Genomic DNA, 20,542 nt, shown 5'->3' on the forward strand with positions numbered 1-20,542 from the left:
GTTCTTTCTGCCCTTTATCCCATCAGGCCAACCAGGCCTGCACACGAGCCCTCTCTTGACCCCCAGAGGTCAGGCCCACCGGTTCTTCAGCACATGAGGGCAGGGTTCCTCTATGAGGATGTCTGTTTTGTGCATACCCAAGCCTTAGCACTGTGCTCCTGGCGCACAGCTGGTGCTCAGTGGACCTTTCCCATAAGAATGAGTGAATAAATGAATGGATGGATGAGTGAATGCATGCCAAGAAAGCCAGACAGCAAGCAAAGAGACATGTATCTGCCTTCAGACCACAAGATGAGAAAAGTTAGGCAATCTCCCTAATAAGAAATAAGGACACTTCCAGAAATGGATCAGCATGTGCTCAAATAATTAACCGTGACTGCATTGACTTATCCTGCATTTTCTTTCTCTCTTCAAAGCCAGTTGTTAGATCAGGGTCCAAGCTGGACGTAACGCAGGTGGCAACCAAATATACCAAGAGCTTCCTCTATGGGATTCTACCAGTCCTGGTGAGAGGCTACAGATACACTGGACCTCAGTCTTTCCTGGCTTTACAAACTAACCCCTTTAGTGTGCACACCAATGGGCCAATGGCTGAATGGGTTTGAAGAAACCTGCCAGAGACGTAACACCTTAGGCTTCTGTCTTGTTTAGCCTATAAACGACAGCCATCTGCACCAGCCCCCGTATCACAGAGCCAGCCCAGCATGTTAGGGTTAGGTCTCAAAATACAGAATAACCCACGAGATGAATGGCAAGAATACCCACCAGTTTCTTTCTACAAATCAGAACTTAACTTTAATACTAAGAAAACTATTGTTAAATCAAATTAGAAATAAAACCAGCTGTAGGACCGAACTAACTGGAATAAAAGTACTCTTATCAAATCCTTGAGACACAGCCAAAAATGTAAAAAGGAGTATTCATAGACCTTCCTACATTTTGAACAATAAGGGAAAACAAAAGAAAAAAAAATTGAAACCACAATAGGAGAATTGAAACCCAAGAGCTAGTTTTTTGAATCAAAATAGTTTAACTACCAACTTAGCCAAGTAAATGGAAGAAGATGACAGACTGTGGCTAAGTAGGAATCAGCTTTAGAACCAACAACTTGGCCGAAGGGATCTTCTCAGAAAGACCAATGGCAAGTCAATGGGGTTTTCTTTAGCTGGTTCCTCATACATTCTGGAACCCCAACATGTTGGGGGAGGTAAATGCCAGGGCAGCACAGCCAGAACACAGAGAGATGGTGCCATCTAATGACCTCATGTTTCAGATTCCTCACCACCACCACCCTTCTGTCATTTCTACCAGGAAAATCAGCACTAACTCTGAAAAGGTATTATTCCCAGCCCCAGGAACATAGTCAGGGAGACCGTGCAGAATTAAGGCAAGCACCTGGCCATTTGTCCTGCCATCCTTAACCACGTATTCTTCCCCTTTCTCTCTGCCTGTGGGATTTCCCTCTTCACGTGCAGCCCTGCTCACCTTTCTAGCTCAGTGCACCACAAAACATCTTCTTTGCCATTCATGACAACAGGGAAAAGTTGGTTTTTCCCCTGTCTGATCGAGTTCGACTTGGTGGTTATTGTCTGTACTTTCTTTAACTGGAGAACAAAACGACATCATGGAGTGAGCACAGAATGAAGGATTGGGGTCAAGTCAAGGCTCAAAAGCACCTAGGGAAGATGCAGGAGGGAAGGCAGGTGTGGGAGAGAGGGGGGCAGGGATGGGCTCACAGAGGGAATGAGAAAAGGAGAGCTGGAAGGGCAAGAACATTTTGTGTTTCCCACAAACACCAAGAAGTTAATGAACATGAAGGACCAGCCTCACAGAGAACAGCAGATAAACAAAACAGTGACCATGAATGAGATCACATGGGGGCCATGAAAACACCAGAGTTATTGACCAAGCAGGATTAAGCAAAAGTAAAAAAACCCACCCAGATTGTAGAGAATGGCCCACTGGGTTTTGAAGGAATGAAACTTAGCTTGATATAAACATTACATTTATGGAGGTCTTGTAATTAACTATGACTTAACAGCAGACATTTTTTTTTTTTTTGGCAAAGGTAGAATTACTTGTTTGTTACCAGGAGGACGAGCTGAAATAATCTGTGTCTCTATTCACAATTGGAAAGTCTAGTTGCCTTTTCTCATGGTGATTATTTGTTTATCAAGAACCTCTCCTACCGTTGTGCTTAAAGACGGGAGAGAGCAATGACGTGGTGAAAGAGGCCCAGCACCAGGGAGTCATGTGGGGGGCGGGAGGGGAGGGGTGGCAGGAACAAACTGGACACCACGGTCAAGTCCTCGCTTGGAGGTCACCAAGTGTGTTTCCAGAGACCATTTGTTAGAACATCTTACCTTTGCTGTCCTATTGAACTCCAAGCAGTCCTGCAGCTCGAGTTTATCATTCTTTGATGCTATCACGGGCCTGGGAACATCCAAAACCCATTACTTTCTACCAACTACAAAGGGGCCTCGGCTAGGCGCTCCCCAAGGTGGGAGTGAGGGCCAAAGACTGCAAAATGAGCTCTGGCAGTGAACTTGCTACAAATTCCTGATAAAAAAATGAGCCTTGCAAGAGCACATGACTCTGCAACAAAGCTATGGACAGACTAGCCCCTTGAAGAGGCAGCCCAATGTCCCAGAGCAAATGCTCCCCGCTTCCAAATTTTAATATTAGGCAGAGCTCTCCCCTGAGAGCAGGATGAGGGAAAGCACACTGGAAAAGGTCAGGAAACCCTTCCAGTCCAGCCCCAACTGTTCACTGGCTGAGTGACCTTGAGCAAGTTAGGCCCCCTCTCTGGGCTTCATCAGGAACTTGGGTTAGGTCTTTGTGGGTCTACTCGTTACAACTAGCACATCAAACCCATGATTTGGTGGCTTACACTGGGGGGTGGATGGGACCTCCAGAAGCTTTCATGGCTAAAAGGAAGTACAAGTAAGAGAGACAGGAGGTGGGTTCACAATACTACCAATCACTCTTTTAACTTTTACCATTGAAACCTGCAAATGGAGAAAGGCAGACAGATGCCTGAGAAAGGGAAGGGCTAGAAATTGAGGAACCAAGGGGTTAAGCAGTTCCAGAGCAGAAAACCAGCAGAAGGTCTGAATGCAGAGTTCACGAACACCACAGCAACCCCTGTGTTTAGGAACTTCAAGGCCAAAAGGCAATCAGATGTAAGAATGAATATGGTGCCCATAGGAGGGGCCTCTGAATCACACAAAACATTCCCCTAGATTCTGTCAGATTCCCTTGACCTCACCTTCCAAGCTTCAAAATGCCTGCCTACCCGAATCTTGAGTCTTCCATGAACCCAAGGGAGTGAAGGCAGCTTGGACTCTACACAACCAAGGTGTGTAGACTAATGGCTGGATTTGGGTCTGTGATCACCAGGTGATGGCTGGGTCACCCCTCCTACAGCCCTGCACAGCACAGCTGTAGCCATTCAGTTCTCACAATTGGGCAGAAAGCTGTGGAGACTGCAGACTCCTTTCATCTGATACGCTACACCCAATGGGTCGGCAAATTCTGTTAGTCCTACCCTCACGTTACCCACAATCTGATCCATCCGTCCTGCCGAATTCCACAGGACTCCACCACCACCCCCCACCCAGAGCCATACTCACATTGTGTTGAGCATGTACGGGTGGTGCCTCCTGGGGCCCTCCTCTGAACACCCACCCTCACTGGTCTCCCCATTGCTGCCCTCATCCTGCTATTGTCTATCCTTCTATGAGCAAGTACCATGAACATGAGATCCAACTCTCACCTGCTTAAAACGGTTCACGAATTCCTATGCGATGACCCAGAAGGGCCACATAACTTGGCCCATACTTCTGAGTCCTTTGCCTTACTGCCCCAGCCACTCTGGCCCCTGGAACAGTTCTTGGGCCGGTCTTCCAATGCATTCTTCAACATCGCCCCTTCCCCTATTCCTTCTTCCCGGAATGTTTGTCTTTCCCTCTAATAGCCACGTGGCTCTATTCTTTCATTTAACGCCCTGCCAGAAGGAGAAGCATCCCCACTGGTTCCTACGATGCCCCCACCTCCAGCCATGACTGCAAAATTATTTACTGTCTTCTCCACCCATCTGCCATGAGCATGTCAACTCCATAAGAGCTGCGACTGACATCTAATGTGCATACCACTAAGCTGGCAGCACACACAGCAGTGGCTGGCACAGAGGGCTCAAGTGTTGAGTGAAAGAGCCCACTTCAGGGGCTCCTGGGTGGCTCAGTCGGTTAAGTGTCTGACTTCGGCTCAGGTCATGATCTCGCGGTTCATGAGTTCAAGCCCCGCGTCAGGCTGTGTGCTGACAGCTCGGAGCCTGGAGCCTGTTTCAGATTCTGTGTCTCCCTCTCTCTCTCTGACCCTCCCCCGTTCATGCTCTGTCTGTCTCTGTCTCAAAAATAAACAAACGTTAAAAAAAAAAAAAAGAAAGAAAAAGCCCACTTCATCCAGACATGGACATTTTCCATTTCACTGGCTGATCAGCCAAATAAAAACACAGCCTACCCAACAGAAATCCTACAAGCTATTCCAGCACCTTCTCCCCTCTGTTCACGCTTTGCTAAATGCCTGAAAGTTATTATGCTTTCAGTCCTTCTTTCTAAAGGAGAAATTTCTTTAAGCTCAACTCATTTGCAAGTCTGGGATGTCACATTAACCATCACATTGTGTATCTTAATCAGCAGGTTGTTCTCCTGGAAACCACATATAGGAGATAACGAATCCTCAGCAATGCCGTTTACTTTGTGGCTTTGAACATGAAAAGACTGATAAAAAGTTGTGAAAACTCTTGATTAAGAAAATCCAAAGGAGACAGGTTAGCACAGTTCTGCCACCTGGCTGGTCACCACAGGCCTCATCCAGGGATCACTTCATCTAACAATTTACTTTTATTTCCCAATTGGATACCAACTGGGAGAACAGGTGGGGCATTAGCACTCTGCTCTATCCCAGCTCCAGGCACTTTTAAGAACCTGCCCCATGGGCAGAGTGGGAACAAGTCAAAGAAGACTAAGGAATCCTGGCCTCCGATTTCCATGTAGTTGCTGTACTTCCCAACAGGCATCAACCACGACACCAGTCTGAATCCCAGCTGGGGCCATTTCTCAGCAGATTCGGTGCTTTCTAGAAGGTTTGAATGATTCTCTGGGTCACAAGACTTCACAGTTAGGGCTCACACCATTAGTTACATTTAACTCGGCTGTTACCTGACCCAGCTTGAGCCCCTTGTTACCTGTTCATTCCAGGCAGGTTGCCCCAGAAGTAGCGGGCCCTGTGAGCAGCAGACACTTTGATGGCATCGATCATCACTGGGTTACACTGCAGAGAGAAGGGCAGCAGCTGGGAGCTCATGTCAGTATTCAGGTGTAAGCCAGGGTGGGGCTTGACCGGGGCAGGTGACAGGGCAGCCTCTGCTACAGAAGAGGCATGGTTCCCCTCAGCAAGAGGAAAGACCAATTCCCATCAAGAATCTAGCTGGGTGCGCCTGGGTGGTTCAGTCTATTAAAAGTCTGACTCTTGATTTCAGCTCAGGTCTTGATCTCACAGTTGTGGGATCGAGCCCCGCATCAGGCTCCATGCTGATAGCATGGAGTCTGCTTGGGATTCCTTCTCTCCCCCTCTCCGTCCCTCCCCTGCTCGCGCTCTCTCTCTCTCAAGATAAATAAACTTTAAAAAAATGGTAAGAATCTGGCTGGAAGACAGAAGTGCCCAGATATTAATGGTGGCAAGAGACACCCGACCGGACTTGCAGGTTCGAAGAGAGGATATACCCTCGGACAAGCCAGATAATTACAGAATGTGCTATATGTACAGGGAGTAAAAGTAGCTCAAAACTGAAATCTGTCAAGTTGGAAGGTGGGTGCAGGAATACAGTTTTGGCAAAATATGGCTTCCGTCAGCCCTCTGCCAGGTTCACACACCATGAGGGAACTAAGGAGCCAGTTCTATAACCTCTCTAGCTGACCACAAGCTATAAAGTTTGGAGAAAAGGAATTAAATGCATAAAAAGCATTTACTATAATGCTTGATGATATTGTGTCAATGAACTGCTGGCAGCCCCTTAAAACAGCAGTTCTCAGAATGGGGAGGAGAAAAATGACCCCAGAGTGAAAAACAAAGTTTAGTCAAATCCCCTGAGGCTTCTAAAAGTAGGGAGATGAGGATTTCATCATCAGACTTCAGGGGGATTCAGGGTGAGGTCGAGATCAAATTGTCTTCCATGTACTAAAAAGAATCAACCCACCTGACTCCGTTAGTTTTAGATTTTTGGATTTAGCCATGTCCTCCATCTAGAACCCCAAGTCATTCCCCAAAGTGGAAACACCCAACCCAACCCAATGCCAGCAGGACTCACCCACCCATGCACTCTGGATACTCAGGACCCCAGGTCCCTTACCTCTAGGAAACGAGAGATGTCCCTCTTGTCACCGACCTTCATGGCTACCACATTCTCAAACATCCAGAAGAAGGGCCGGTCGTCACCCTCCTTGGGGCGTGTGTAATTCAGAAGGTGGTAGAACTCAAAGAAGAGCCGGCCGGTGCCCTCTGAGCCCACAAAACAAGATGGCAGAGCCAGGTTCAAATCCTTCAGCCCACCCCTCCATAGTGAGACCAGGGATCACCTGACTACAGCTGATACCCTACAGTCTTCCTACCTGCAGTCTTTTGGAATGACTAAGGACATGGGCATCAGCAGTGCAGTATTTACTGGTATCTCTGGGGGACAGGATTTACTATGGACAAGGAAAGAGCCAAGAGGTAAGGTTGGCCAGAAACAAATAGTTCTTTCTTAGACCACTCCTCCTGAACCAGCACTCAGGTGACATAGGGTCAGCTGGGATACTCACCGTACAGGCCTTTCCTGGCTGGGTTCACATTTGAGAGATCATTGCATGGGCTTCCACCAATCACCAAGTCAAAGGGGCCCCATTCTTCAATCTGTGAAAGAAAAACACTCTTAGGGGAGGGATGGAGGTGACGATGGAAGGATGCAGACTAGGTTCCAAGCAACTATCAAGAAAACCCATTTTTTTTTCAGTTTATTTATTTTGAGAAAGACAGAAAAGGTCAGAGAGAAATAAGTAGAGACAGGATTCTAAGCAGACTCCCTGCTGTCAGCACAGACCTGATTTGGGACTCAAACTCATAAACCATGAGATCATGATGTGAGCCATCAGATGCTTAACTGACAGCATCACCCAGGTGCCCTGAGAAAACCCACTTCTAGGGGCACCAGGCTGGCTCAGTCAGTGGAATATGAGATTCTTGCTCTCAGGCCTGTGGGTTCAAGCCCCACAAAGGGTGTGGAGCCTACAAGAAAGAAAGAAAGAAAGAAAGAAGAAAGAAAGAAAGAAAGAAAGAAAGAAAGAAAGAAAGAAAGAAAGAAAGAAAAGAAAAGAAAAGAAAAGAAAAGACAAGAAGAAAGAAAGAAGAAGAGAAGAAAGAAATAAGAAAGAAAGAAGAAAGAAAAAGGAAAAATAAAGAAAAGAAAAAGAAAGGAAATAAAGAAAAAGAAAGGAAAGAAAGAAAGAACCCACTACTAGAATCTTGTTTGGTCATTTATGTCCCCCAACTCCATTAATGACCCAGGAAGACCTAATGCTGCAGACACGCTAAGATCTAAATCTTTATGAATAATTTCCAACTTGTGGATCTTGGTACTAGAGCTTGACGTAAGCCCAGGTTCTCTCTTCTACCATAGCCCTGGGCATGGAGAAGGGGACCACATAGCCATAAGGACTTGTGGGGCTCAGTGCTGAAGGAGGAAGAGGGGGTGGGGCAGAGCCCAGAAGGGGTGCAGGCAGCCCTCACATTTCTCTTTGTGATGTTCCTGACGTCATTCACATATTTGATGTTGCCCTCATGCTTGACAGTTCCAACAGCAATGGATTCTTCACACACTTCGGAGGCGACGTACTTCTCCACTTTGATGCCCAATTCTTTCAGGACCAAGTACCCTACAGGGCATCAGGGACAGAAACCACGTTAGGGTTGTCCTCCAAGGGGCCCTCCCTGCAGTTGATTCTAAGCCATCTCTAGAGCTCAGACCAGACCCGGCAAGGACATGGCTGTCCTCGAGAACTCGGGCGGATGGCACAGAAAGCACACACTGGCCACACCAGGCTCCCTGGTTTGTGGAGTTTCATGAAGAAAATGTATGGATAACGTGGCATAACCCACCGGCAGGATCTAGCCAAGACTCCAGCACCTACCACCCAGCACAGTCAAACACAGACACACGGACAGGAATCCTCACCAAAACCATGTTCAGAAAACTCTTAAGGTCTGGTGGCATGGCCAAGGCTCAGTCCTACTATGGGTTATCTGTGCCGACACAAACAAGTCTTTATAAGGCCCAACAGAGTGGAGAAAAGCTACCAGTAATGACCGGACCCAGTCATTAAAAGCTGTCGCTGAGTTGGGAATCTGGACACCAAAGTACACACATGAAGTACAAATGATGCGAACTGCACAGCAGCTCATTTCTACTTCTTCCTGCTCTGGTAATATGGAGATGTTCCTAACAATGCATCACAGGGTGGCTTTGAGGATTAAATGAGTTAAATTGGGCCAACTTTCCAGGACCAACATGCACGTTGGCTTGTGCTCATTCTATACTTGGGCAACCTGGGGATGTGGAAGGGAACCAAGACTACAGATACTCAGAACTGCCTAATTCACCTCCAACAGATCTATGCTTATGGAATGGAAAATCACTGTCCAAGATACTTGTGCATAATACAAAATACAACACAGCTAAGATATACTTGTCTTTGAAAGGCCCAAAGGAGGGCCAGATAGGTGAAATGGTGGGAGAGGTTTGAGGAGAGAAACAAAGAGTCAGTGGCTTTCTGAGGACAAGTGACCAACAGGTCATCCCAGGGGGCTTTCTTAGCATTGATGACGGGACACCTGGAGCAGGTGAGCATCCCTAGGTGAACTCCAAACTCACCTGTTGCAATTCCATCAAACAGGGATAAGACTCGAATGGGCCGCCTTCGGGCTGCGGGAATCGCAGGGTATAACTTGGGGGCTTCCTGCCAGGTTAAAGAAGGAGGTCATGGAGGTCAAGGTGCAGGGGGAAGACTCAACCTCTGGTGGAGGGGAGGGCTGACCTTCCTCTGAGAGTCACAAGCCCTGTGCTCTGTCTGCAGCTTCTTAGCTGGGATCCCCTCGGGAGCTCTGGCACAGAATGGCCACTCTACCCTTAGACATGAACACAGATGCGACTTTGGTACAGATACACACACACACAGAAACACGTTACCCTGTCCAGGAATGACCTGGAGCCTCCCTCCATGGACTGCAGAAAGGAGCCCAGTTCCACTAAGACTTAAGAGTTAAGTCACAGGCTTCCCTTCCCTCTTCAGTTCCACTAAGGCTAAGGCTTGGTTAGTTCTATAACCATTCCTTCAATCAATGAGAGGCCACAGAGGAGGGGAGAGAGAGCCCTAGAGAAGCTCGAGAACTGTGCAGAGGATGTGGTCTGAGGCTCTCAAACGCTCGTCCGGACAACGCATCTTTTCCATTAACTCTTGCTGACAGACTTCCAAAGCGCGCTTGGGGTGGGTTGGTGCTGGGGGAAGAAGCCTGTGGCTTACGTATTCGAGCCCCGTGTCGCTGGTGAAGAAGGCCTGCAGGCGCATGTTCCAGTCCTTCCGGCGCCGCAGGACGCCGTGACAGCGCTGTGGGAGGCACATGTAGCAGCTCCAGGGCTCCTGCAGCTTCGCATCTGCTGCCGTGCCTGTGCCCACCAGCACCTCCAGGCACTCCACACAGAAGCACCTGTGCCAGGTAGCCAAGGGGGGGCCGCCTTAGCCACCGGGCAGCCCTCCTACATACCCCACCTTCCCTAGAGAGAGCAACGGATTGCCTGAAACCTTCCTGGGGCCCCAGTTGTGCCTCCCTGTGGGTTAGAAGGCACGGGGTCATGATCTGGGCTGCGCTAACCTCTTCCTTGGATGCCCATGCAACCTCAGCCCACAGGTTCTTTGCACAGAAAAGCTCCCCACCAGAAATGGCCCATCTCCAGGGGGCCACGCCCACCCTCACAGACCTATGTTTCTTTTCTTTTTAAGGTTTATATTTGAGGAAGAGACAGCACATGAGTGGGGGTGGGGGAGGGGCAGAGAGAGGGAGACCCAGAATCCGAAGCAGGCTGACTACACGGGGCTTGAACTCACAAGCTGTGGGATCATGACCTGAGCCAAAGATAGATGCTCAACTGACTGAGCCACCCAGGCGCCCCCTCACAGATCTATGTTTCTAAAGCCCATCCCTACACCCCAGTTCTACTTTAGGACATGATGACCATGCCCCTGTGGGATACTGGCTTGGGCTCAGCACCATGGCCTCGGATCCCTCAGGGCCACAGACCAGGCCCGCAGCCCATGGCCCATGCTCACCGGCAGCAGCTCGTGTTGCTGCACAGAAGCAGCTCACGGCCCTCACAGCACACAGTGCAGTAGGACTGATAGCCATCATCGTCGTACATGTAGAACAGCTCGAGGAACCGGTCCTGGCGGCCAGAGAGAAACGTCCATGAATTCAGAGATCAGGGACCACCAGGTCCCGCTGGCTCACTGGCTGAGGCCCTAGGACGCAGCCACAGAACAGATGACGGGTGGCTTGGTGTCCTGTCCAGGGACCCCAGCAGGGGTCTGCGTGCCGCTGCAGGATGGCCTCCCTCTGCAGCACCTAACGCTCAGAGCAGGGGTTGCAACAGAGGCTTCTCTATTGCCAACACGTGGGTGCTTTCCTCTGGGCCAGTACAGGGAGGTGCAGTGGGGAAGGGGCAGGAAAGCCCCAGGTTAGGACTTACCCGGCATGTCTGGCAGAGCCCACCCTCAAAGAGAGGGTGAAAGGACACAGGGTTTTTCCTACCGCAGGACAGACAGCTATCTGTAAGAAAGACAGGGATGCAGCTTTTGGCAAGTAGGGTCACAACAGCACAGTGGAAGCCTGGAGTCTAACCGCTCTAGTTACGTACTCCATGCTGGCTAAGTAACTCCTCACGCTTTGTTCCTTTCAGCAACACTTCAAAGTCGCAGCGCCCACAGTCCCCATTCCAGAGATGGGGAGAGGCCAGAACCATAGCCCCAGGCAGGAAGTCCCATGAGATGGGCAGAGGCAAGGCCCAAATGGAAGACCTGAGGCAGGACACCGAGCAGGGGCCACTCTAGCAGTGGGATGTTCTTGGGAGGGCCTGGCCTGAAAACTCCCGAGACTCTTTAAAGAGGAACATGAGGGGCTCTTGGGTGGCTCAATCAGTTAAGCATCTTTTGATTTGGGCTTAGGTCATGATCTCACGGTTTGTGAGATCGACCCTGCGTTCGGGTCAGGCTGGGCACCGACAGCATGGAGTCTGCTTGGGATTCTCCCTCTCCCCTCTGATCCCCTCTCCCAGTTGTGCACGCTCTCTCTGCTCTCTCTCTCTCTCTCTCTCTCAAAATGAATAATCTTTAAAAAAAAATGCCCATCGCTTGTCATCTGGTCATGATTTCAGGACATTGGTCCCTTCCCATTAGGATATTCTGCCTCCCCTCATTTCAGCAGGTCAGGAATGGCCCACATCACTGACCATGTGGGCAGGGTCATTAAAGTGCCTGAGACCAAGCATCCCCAGCCAGGAAGCCCAGATGGGTGACAGAGTGTTGGGGGATAGGAGGATGACGGGTCAAGGTTTCCGGGACTGTCAGGGACTGCTCCAAACCTGAGCTCTCCCCAGAGCGCTGTGGGTCAGGAGCGGTTGTCTTCCTACCCAGCACTGAGAGAACCACTCAAAAAGTTATTTGCTGACTAACGGACATCAGGCTGAGGAAGCAAGAGAGAGTCCATCCATCCTCAAACATTCTGAATTCCTTCAGATACATTCTGGGCAATTCCAGGGGCTCGTTCCCAGCCAGGACAAATGGACCAGAGTTAGCCTGAGAGAGTGATGGTGGTGAAGTCTGTCTGCCTTTTACCTCAAATCCCATTCTGGCTCTTCGCTGAGAAAGACTAAAGATGTCATAGGTCATGGTTTCGTTTGGAGTTCCCTGAGGACAAACTGCCAACCCTCCCCTTCCTACATACTCAAGGGGGTAGGATCAGTCTCTGTGAAAGTCAGACAATTCACTGCATTAAATGTAGCAACTAAGATGTCCGCACCCCAGCCCAAGGTCAAGGCACAGAGCACTGGGTTAAACTCCCACAGGGCAGATAAACAGGCCAGGGTACATCCTAGCACTACTCAGGGCAAGAAGGAAGACCACTACAAAGGAGAGTACATTACCTTCCAGGCTACCCTTGTTGTTGCTAACATCCAAAGCCATTTGTTCTGTTGAGAAAAGAGCAGATGGGACATGGCGTCAGGTAGCCTGTTACTCATCAGCTAAGCCACACTCGCTTGCTGAACGGCCCTCCGTACTGTCCCCACCCCCCCACCCCCCCAAGTGGGTGAGCTCAGGCCACCAGCCTCCTCACCGCCCCACAGTCACCTCGACTCTGGTCCTCCTCTCCTCGGTCTTTTCCATTGTTATAGCAGTTTGTCTTGAGGCGCTTGGGTGGGGGGCAGTAGTCCGAGGTGGCCGAGTCATCGGCTGTGCGTCTTCGGGTCTTGTTCTCTGGGAAAGGTGAGGAGATGGCAGCCGTGGCTGGGGTGTGGGGGCGAAGGGGGGTGCGGGGAAACCGTGACCCCAGGACAGGACCATGCCTGGGGGCCAGCCGCACCTGGGCCATGACATGGGTCCACACTGCGTGCCCGACCGCCCCTCTATGGACAAGTCAGAGGAATTCAAAATCCCTCACTCTGTATTTATTTACAGGGGTTTAAACAGCCAGGAGTATAAGAGAATACATCCCCATAGACCCAGCACCGGGAACATCAGACAAAGCCTGGCCTCTGATGTGCAGCACGCTGGCTAACAGCCACAGGTAGTGACTGAGCACTTGAGATGTGACTTGTGCTGACTCAGCAAAGGCATTTTATACTTAATTTTGATGTAAATTTAACAACCGCCCATTGAAGGAGGCTGGCTGGCTCAGTAGGAAGGGCACTCTTGATCTCGGGGTCATGGAATCAAGTCCCACATGGGGTGAGAATACTTACATAACTTAAAAAGAAAAAAAAAAAAAAACCCTGCCCAATTAAGCCAACCAAACAGCTCATTTGGAACTCGGACATCTCTAAAAAATATATCACTTATTTCTAATGAAAAATTCAGCACACAAATTGAGATATCATAAGACATGTAAAAATATAGATTTAGAAAAATCCAAACTCATAATTTTTATATTGACTTAGAAATGCCAAAATGTTGGAAATATTAGATTAAGTACATGATTTATATTAATTTCACCTGTTTCTTGTATTCTCTCCAACGTTGCTACCAGAACAAATTTAAATTATATTATATGGCCATTGTTTCTGTTTCTATACATTCCTTTTATATTTTTATTCAACCTGTAAATATCTATAAGGAGCATGATAAAGGAAAATTATAGTCATCAGAAATCGTAAGAACCCTTTAGTGACAAAATTACATTTGACGGTGCACATACCATTAGAGTTGAGAAATTAAGGGAAAGCAGGAATCCAACTAGTGTATAGAAAAGTCTGGGAGGGTGTGCACACCCAACAGCGTTAACCTGGAGGGCAGTTGTGAGGGATGGGAGTGAAGGGGTAGGTGTGAGCTCAGGTTGACTTTTTAACAGATTGGATTCCTTCCCAGTGACCACTGTATATGCAAGAAATTGAAAGAAAGTGCAGAGAAAACAGTGCATAGTCAAAATACGGGAAGGGAGTACCGTGTTTCCTCGATTCTAACTTCCCACTGCCTGCACGACGCACCTTCGACTTATTAACCACTTATTTGTGGGGAGAGGGAAACAAAACAAAACAGAAAATACTATGTTAAACGTATGGATTGTTAAGACAAATAAAATCCTGGATTTCAGACATCTGGGATTCCTGGGAGTGACAATGTGAAACCACACCTAGAGAGGAAATACAGTGCCGGTCAAACCTTTAGCATGGATGATGCTGCCTTCTGAATGGAGGTGGCCTGTGGGGTTTGGGGAAGGGTTAAGTCTTCCCAAGTTTTCTCCAGTAAGCATAGCTTAATTATTGTTTTCCTTTTTAAACAAAAGGGCACTAATGGGGCAGCTAGGTGGCTCAAATAGTTAAACACCCATTTTGGTATCAGCTCAGGTCATGATCTCAGTTTGTGACATGAAGCCCCAAATGGGGCTCTGTGCTGCCGACAGAGCGGAGCCTGCTTGGGATTCTCTCTCCCTCTCTCTCTGCCCTTCTCACTCTCGCAAGTGTGCTCTCTCTCTCTCAAAATAAATATGCAAAAACTTGTAAGAGAAATTTATAAAAGGGCATCAGTGACAATTCCGTCTTGGCCTTCTATTTACTCAAGTTTCTGCAACAGACTCAATCCCGATTACGCATACTTGACCTTTAGCAAGAAGGGTAACCAGGGAAGCTGGAAAAGGCTGGCCTATTCACTTTTCCAGCTTCCCTGGCGGTTCACAGGGTGAAAGCGCACCAGGGCTGCCAGCTCGCTGGGAAGCCGGGGTAGGGTAGGTGGCAGCAAGGGGTGACTGCATCTCCCAAGACTGTCCCCACCAGCAGCTGATGGTGGGTGCTGCCCAGGGGCCCAATCCCACCTGGTTGCTTGTTGTTGGGTTTGAGGCCCTCGATCCCGGTGGGCTTAAAACCCCCGTGGGCCCACTCCAACATGGGCTTCAGCTGGTCCTCCAAGGAGTCACCAGGATTGGTGGGGAAGGTTTTGCCAGCCCGCACCCTGGCTTTCTGTGGAGATAAAGAGGCGGGATGAACAGGAGGGGTGGATGCTTTCCAGGCCACACCCAGGGATTCACCCAGCGGGGGTCTGCATTCCTCTTCACACTGGCCCCTTTCATAGCCTAGCAGCTGTCCTGGGCTATGGTATGTGACTGGGGTGGGGGGGGGGGGGGGGGGGGTGTGCCTGTGTACGGAGACAGGCAGGCAGGAGGCCATGCAGAGAATGAAGTCTCTCCATGCAGGCACCAAAGAGCATCTCTTCCCCATTGGGCTTTGAGTGGTCAGCTCCCTCTCAGAGGCTAGAGGGATCAGAATTGGCTCGGTCACTTTTAGATATAGGAGAGGCATCAGCCACAGCACAGTCTCATTGCCTCTAAGAAAGCTCCAGATTTCTTGTGTTTTTTTTCCCCAATGAAGCTGGGGAGACATCAAGTGTTAAGTCCTATTACAGAAGCACTATGATGTTTTACAGGTCATATAAGCGCAAAGCCTGGCTCACAAATGCTGGACCGAGGCCACTGGCCATTTTCTTTCCACGTCAAGGAAAAGGGAATGACAGCCTGGTGGATCCCCCACAGACAAGGGGAAGAGGCCTCAGCTGCTCTCCAGCAGCTTTTGAGGCTCTGGAAAAGCTCGACAGATAGGAATATGGTCTCCCACCTCCCAGTGCTCTTCCCCCCTCTAGCAGTACACGGAGGAGGGGGCGTAGGGCCGGGAAGGCATGGAAGTCTCAAATCCCTTCCTTTTCTTCTCAATCATCAGGCTACTGTCATATTTGCACGCACTTCATGTGTCCCCTCCATGCTAGCACTGGCTGTGCTGTGGCCTGAGCTGGCTTTCTGTACGTCACTTGCTTTAACTCTGCTCTTGGGTCCAGACCCCCACCACCCACCACCATGTTACCTCCAGAGCATGGTACATGGCCTTCCTGTAAGACACCAGCTTATTGAAGGTCGCCAGGTTAAAGTGCTGGCTGAACAGCCCCAGGGCCACTAGCTTATCTGCAGACACCTGAAAGAGAAAGCCATCATCAACACCCATCTGCAGCCTGTATCTCTCCCAGGCTTATTCCTGGGGATCATGTTCACAGACTGAAAAGGAGGTTAGAGAAAGTAGAAAACAGAACTGGTACACAGCCTCTGACATACCCTATAGCCAGAAGCACAGTGAACATGACACTCCAAATGGGAGAAAGTAGGATTCTCCAAATGGAGGATGCGCCCTGTATTTGTGTTATGTTCTGAGACCAAATGACCCACAGGTCCCTTGTGTGGGCCCCATCTCAGTGTTGACATGCACAGTGGATGTTCTAATATTGGTGCTTTTGTACATGTCCTTCCCTCCTTCATGAGCATGACAAATGACAGCTGAGATTAACTATTTAGCGTTTTATTAAGGGAATTTAATGTACATGTTTAGAGAATAGTGTGGCAAAAATAAGCACTTTCTAGTTATGTTGATTTCTTGATATGTGCCTTCCATTGGGGCTAAATACCCATATATTCCCCAAGTCTCCAGGGCCTGCATGAACTAATCAGGCCGCCAAAGGGAGGGGATGAAACTCCTGTCCTGGGATGCTGATTAGCACTGAAAGACAGGTGATGTCTGGTTCCCCACAGCGCATGCTCTCTGTCATGCCAATTTCCGTTTTGCGCTTATACCTCTAATCCTGACCTTCCATGGCAGGGAATTGCCACCACGTATAAAAAACTGGCCGGGGGGCGGGGACCGGGGAGGGGGGGGAGGCTGCTGAGTGGATCAGTCGCCTAAGCGTCCTATTCTTGATTTGGGCTCAGGTCACGATGTCAGTTTTTGAGTTGAGTTCCGCGTCAGGCTCTGTGCTTACACTGCAGAACCTGCTTATGATTCCCTCGCCATCTCTCTCTCTGCCCCTCCCCACTTGAGTTCTCTCTCTGTCTCAAAATAAGCTTTCAAAAAAAAGCATTTTTTTTTAAATTTTTTTTCCAACGTTTTTTATTTATTTTTGGGACAGAGAGAGACAGAGCATGAACGGGGGAGGGGCAGAGAGAGAGGGAGACACAGAATCGGAAACAGGCTCCAGGCTCTGAGCCATCAGCCCAGAGCCCGACGCGGGGCTCGAACTCACGGACCGCGAGATCGTGACCTGGCTGAAGTCGGACGCTTAACCGACTGCGCCACCTAGGCGCCCCTCAAAAAAAAGCATTTAAAAGAAATTAGGGGTCGGTGTGATTGTACATTGAAAACACCAGTGCTGTTCCCAGTCCTGAACTGCTCTATTGCATGCAATGTGTACCCCAAACACCAAGACCTGCACTGCAACCCTACCCTATAATGCTAGTAGCCCCCCCACATCATCTTACTAACATCAGACCAGCCTTGCAAAGCTCAATTTGTGTCTCACTGGGCCAAAGCAGTTACAAACAATCCTTGCTGCTTCATTTCACAGAACTCATAGCCCACATCCTTCAGTTAGAGGCTTCAGAAAGAGCACAAGCCCAGGACATTTGTTAACCTGCTCCCTCTGCTGGTCAAACAGAGTATCTACGTGTATTCTGCCTACCAGGGGGACTCAAATCCTCCTTGTCCTGCCTATTGGGAATTTCAATGTGTTTATGGCAAATGATCCCGAGGAAGCCCAAATCGTGGGAAAAAACAGAACCTCAACTTGATGCTGAATCACACAGACGTACTGAATGGCCCTCCATTACCACATCTGCCTCCATCCCAGCCCAGCTTGTTGTTCCTCATCTAACCTCTGGACGTGCTGAAGGTTGGACTAACATTTTGAAAAGAGACCATCCCAGGCAAAGTATTGCCTACACTATTCTCATCAAAACCTGAGATCTCATAGTGTGCTTTGGACAGGTAAGAAATCAAAAGTGGCTGATTCATGCCCAACACAGCTATTGTCCCACAGACTCTCATCAAGAAAGAACATAAAGTGGTTAATGTCAGCAACAAGAGGCGTCTGTGTGGCTCCATAGGTTAAGCATCCGAGTTCCACTCAGGTCGTGATCTCGCGGTTCGTGGGTTCGAGCCCGTGTCAAGTTCTGCGCTGACAGCTCAGAACCTGGAGCCTGCTTCAGAATCTGCGTCTCCCTCTCTCTCTGCCCCTCCCCTGTTCCCACTCTATCTCTCAAAAATAAAATAAACCTTAGATATATATATCACCAACAAAAAGAACATAATCATGTTAATCATACCAAAATTAGATATATATAATCTATATATATAAAACATTAGATGATATATATATCATCAGCAACAAAAAGAACATAATCAACAAACTCTGAAGTCGGTACTCTGAGTTGAACTTTTTCAGAACTGTCACCAGGTGACCCTAGGCCCAGCCAGACATGCTCCTCCCCACATGCCTCCAGGGCTAAATGATACTCAGAGGCAGAGACCACCCTTCCTGTCTCTTCTAAGCTTCTCCAAAGATCTTTGAGGGTGCTTACCCAAGTGGCCATTCCCAATTCCACAGGAATCCATAAAAAGTAAAAAAGAGAGCACAAGTGGCCACAAGTGGATTCAGAGAACGTTCCAGCTTTTTGTCTCCTAGAAGAGCAGACAGAGCTCTAAGCCCCATGAGACCCTAAATATGTGTTTATGCTATTTAACAAGAAATTTTTATCCTTCCTAGACATACTGAGTCAAATAGCCTCATCCATCTGGAGAAAGCAATCACGGGCCTTTTATCGTAAAACATCAAGCGTACAAGGAAGGGAGGAAAACACTGCAGGTCTGTGGCCCGGGAGCCTACCTTGCACCGGACTCACCTCGGAGAATTTGCCGTCACCAAACCACTGGACCCACCGCATGCCGGACATGGCCTGTCGCTTAGAGGTGGCCTTCCATGACACCACCATAGCAGGCCACCAGGAGAAGCCCTTGATCTTTCCCCACACAAGGTCCCCTATTCCAAACTCCTTCCCATCCTAGAAGGAAGAACCACAAGAAAGAATCCCAATGAGACAGACTGCCTGGGCCAAGGAAAAGTCCTGCCCACCCCACTGACCCCAATGGCCACTGCTGAGGGACCAACTTGGGGCTCCCTCCAAAGTGCCCAGCATGGGGGCCCCTGGGAGCCTAGGTACAACCTCGGCTCAGGTCATGATCTCCATCTCCTGGTGACTTGGAGCCCCGCAGGCTCTCTGCTGTCCGCGTGGAACCCACTTTAGATCCTCTGTCCCCCTCTCCCTGCCTCTTCCCCCATGCTCTCATGGGGTCTCTCTCAAAAATAAATATTAAAAAACAAGTGCCCAGCTGAGGGGCGCTTGATTCTTGAGGCTGTGAGTTTGAACCCCACATTGGGTACAAGGATTACTTTACAAAAATTAAAACTATGAGTTTGAACCCCTTGAAAATAAGGGACCAGTTTGGTTATTTGATAGGAACATGGGATTATATTAGATTTACAACATTTCACAAATACATTTAACCTAGTATCTAGGAATGAAAGTTGCCAACTGAAAACTCACAGAACATAACATGAGAGTAAATAATGACAATCACTGGGTATTCCCAACACAGGCCATTTCACAGGTTATTACAAAGGCATTGAAATGCAAAAAAAAATTATGGACGTTTGCACATAAAAAGCTTACCATAAAATGTGAGATGCCCATGAAAACAAGTTATGAAAATATACCTATACTCTGATATACATAAGAAAAAAAGGTTATCTACATGATATAGGCAGACACGAATGTATATATGCAGCAATGCTGGAGTGAAATAATTGGGCCCAACTGGTTAATTATGAACTCTACACTAGATGGGTTATAGACAAGAAAGTGAGACAACTCCAGTTCCTAATAAGTGAAAATGGCTGGTCTCCAATTGTACGTAAAACAGGACAAACAGAAGCATGTACAAACAGGGTACACTTATTTGGGGGTACAAATGTGATGTTCGGGAAATCAATTAGGTGTTTGAATTATGTCTGGCAGTTAAGTAGGGTGAAGGAAGGACTGGTGCATATGGAAAAGAAATTCAAATATTAGAATAGATGTGACCAATAAAAGACGTGGGAGTAGGCTCCTCTGGGTGAGTGGCTGCCCTTCCCTACTACGTAGGCCTTCCCAGTGGTACCTGATACTCGGTGTTGTCGGTATCTGTCCCTTCTGCGTCCACCTGCGGGGACTCCAAGCTCTCCTGCTGGCTGTCCTGGGCCAGGCGGGCGTAGGGGGTACTGCTGCTCTGGGGCATCACATCATCATCTGTGAGGTCAATGGTGAGGTAGGGGCTGGCGGGGGACGGCCACGGTGTGCCTGCCAAGGATACTGTCCGCCGCCTCAGGGACTGTGGACAGAAGGACACAGATCTTGGGCCACAGCAAACCAGGCAGGTGACCGGAGACCGGTGTTCCCCCCAGTTGGATCCCGGTCAAGCCTGAAGCGTGAAGGTGTGAGTTGAGAACAGACACCACCAAGGACGGTTTTCCAGGAACGAGTGAGCACCCCTTGAGTGGTGGGAAAAAGCAACCTCCATCAGAACAGGGACAGAATCATGACAGATAGGACAAAGGCAGAGTAAGCATGAGTGATGTCTAGAGACTCCAGAGCCAAGCTCAGAGAGGGCCACTGGTTTCCTTAAATGCTTATTGTGTGCCCAGCCTTGCAACAGGAGTGGAGAATTGTTGTGACCACTGGGGTTGCCTCAAGACAGTCAGTGAAGATACTAGCGAGACAAAACAGTTCTGGAGTCAGTGGAGTTGAACTCATTCCCAAGGAGGAGCAAGAACCCAGTCAA

At 48.8% G+C, this 20,542-nt stretch overlaps 1 protein-coding gene across 5 annotated transcripts in view; it reads right to left on the reverse strand.

Moving 5' to 3' along the window:
* DNMT3B (DNA methyltransferase 3 beta) overlaps window positions 1-20,542 on the reverse strand; it is a 42,227-nt gene that overhangs the window by 1,691 nt on the left and 19,994 nt on the right. For 2 of the 5 annotated variants that reach the window (XM_030309807.1, XM_030309805.1), the window contains 14 exons: window positions 19,883-20,092; window positions 18,568-18,726; window positions 15,710-15,817; window positions 14,671-14,815; window positions 12,495-12,620; window positions 12,290-12,334; window positions 10,838-10,917; window positions 10,422-10,534; window positions 9,618-9,801; window positions 8,969-9,053; window positions 7,828-7,973; window positions 6,864-6,954; window positions 6,413-6,561; window positions 5,249-5,334 (listed from right to left, as the gene is read on the reverse strand). In XM_030309807.1, coding sequence (XP_030165667.1) covers window positions 5,249-5,334; window positions 6,413-6,561; window positions 6,864-6,954; window positions 7,828-7,973; window positions 8,969-9,053; window positions 9,618-9,801; window positions 10,422-10,534; window positions 10,838-10,917; window positions 12,290-12,334; window positions 12,495-12,620; window positions 14,671-14,815; window positions 15,710-15,817; window positions 18,568-18,726; window positions 19,883-20,092 — 1,727 coding nt within the window. Of the gene's footprint in view, window positions 1-1,485; window positions 1,605-2,363; window positions 2,434-5,248; window positions 5,335-6,412; window positions 6,562-6,863; window positions 6,955-7,827; window positions 7,974-8,968; window positions 9,054-9,617; window positions 9,802-10,421; window positions 10,535-10,837; window positions 10,918-12,289; window positions 12,335-12,494; window positions 12,621-13,803; window positions 13,864-14,670; window positions 14,816-15,709; window positions 15,818-18,567; window positions 18,727-19,882; window positions 20,093-20,542 lie in introns of those variants that run through there. The other 3 variants (XM_032592583.1, XM_032592581.1, XM_032592582.1) reach the window with 3 other exon arrangements.

This window comes from Lynx canadensis, chromosome A3, assembly GCF_007474595.2.
Source record: "Lynx canadensis isolate LIC74 chromosome A3, mLynCan4.pri.v2, whole genome shotgun sequence".
NCBI classification, from domain to species: domain Eukaryota; kingdom Metazoa; phylum Chordata; class Mammalia; order Carnivora; family Felidae; genus Lynx; species Lynx canadensis.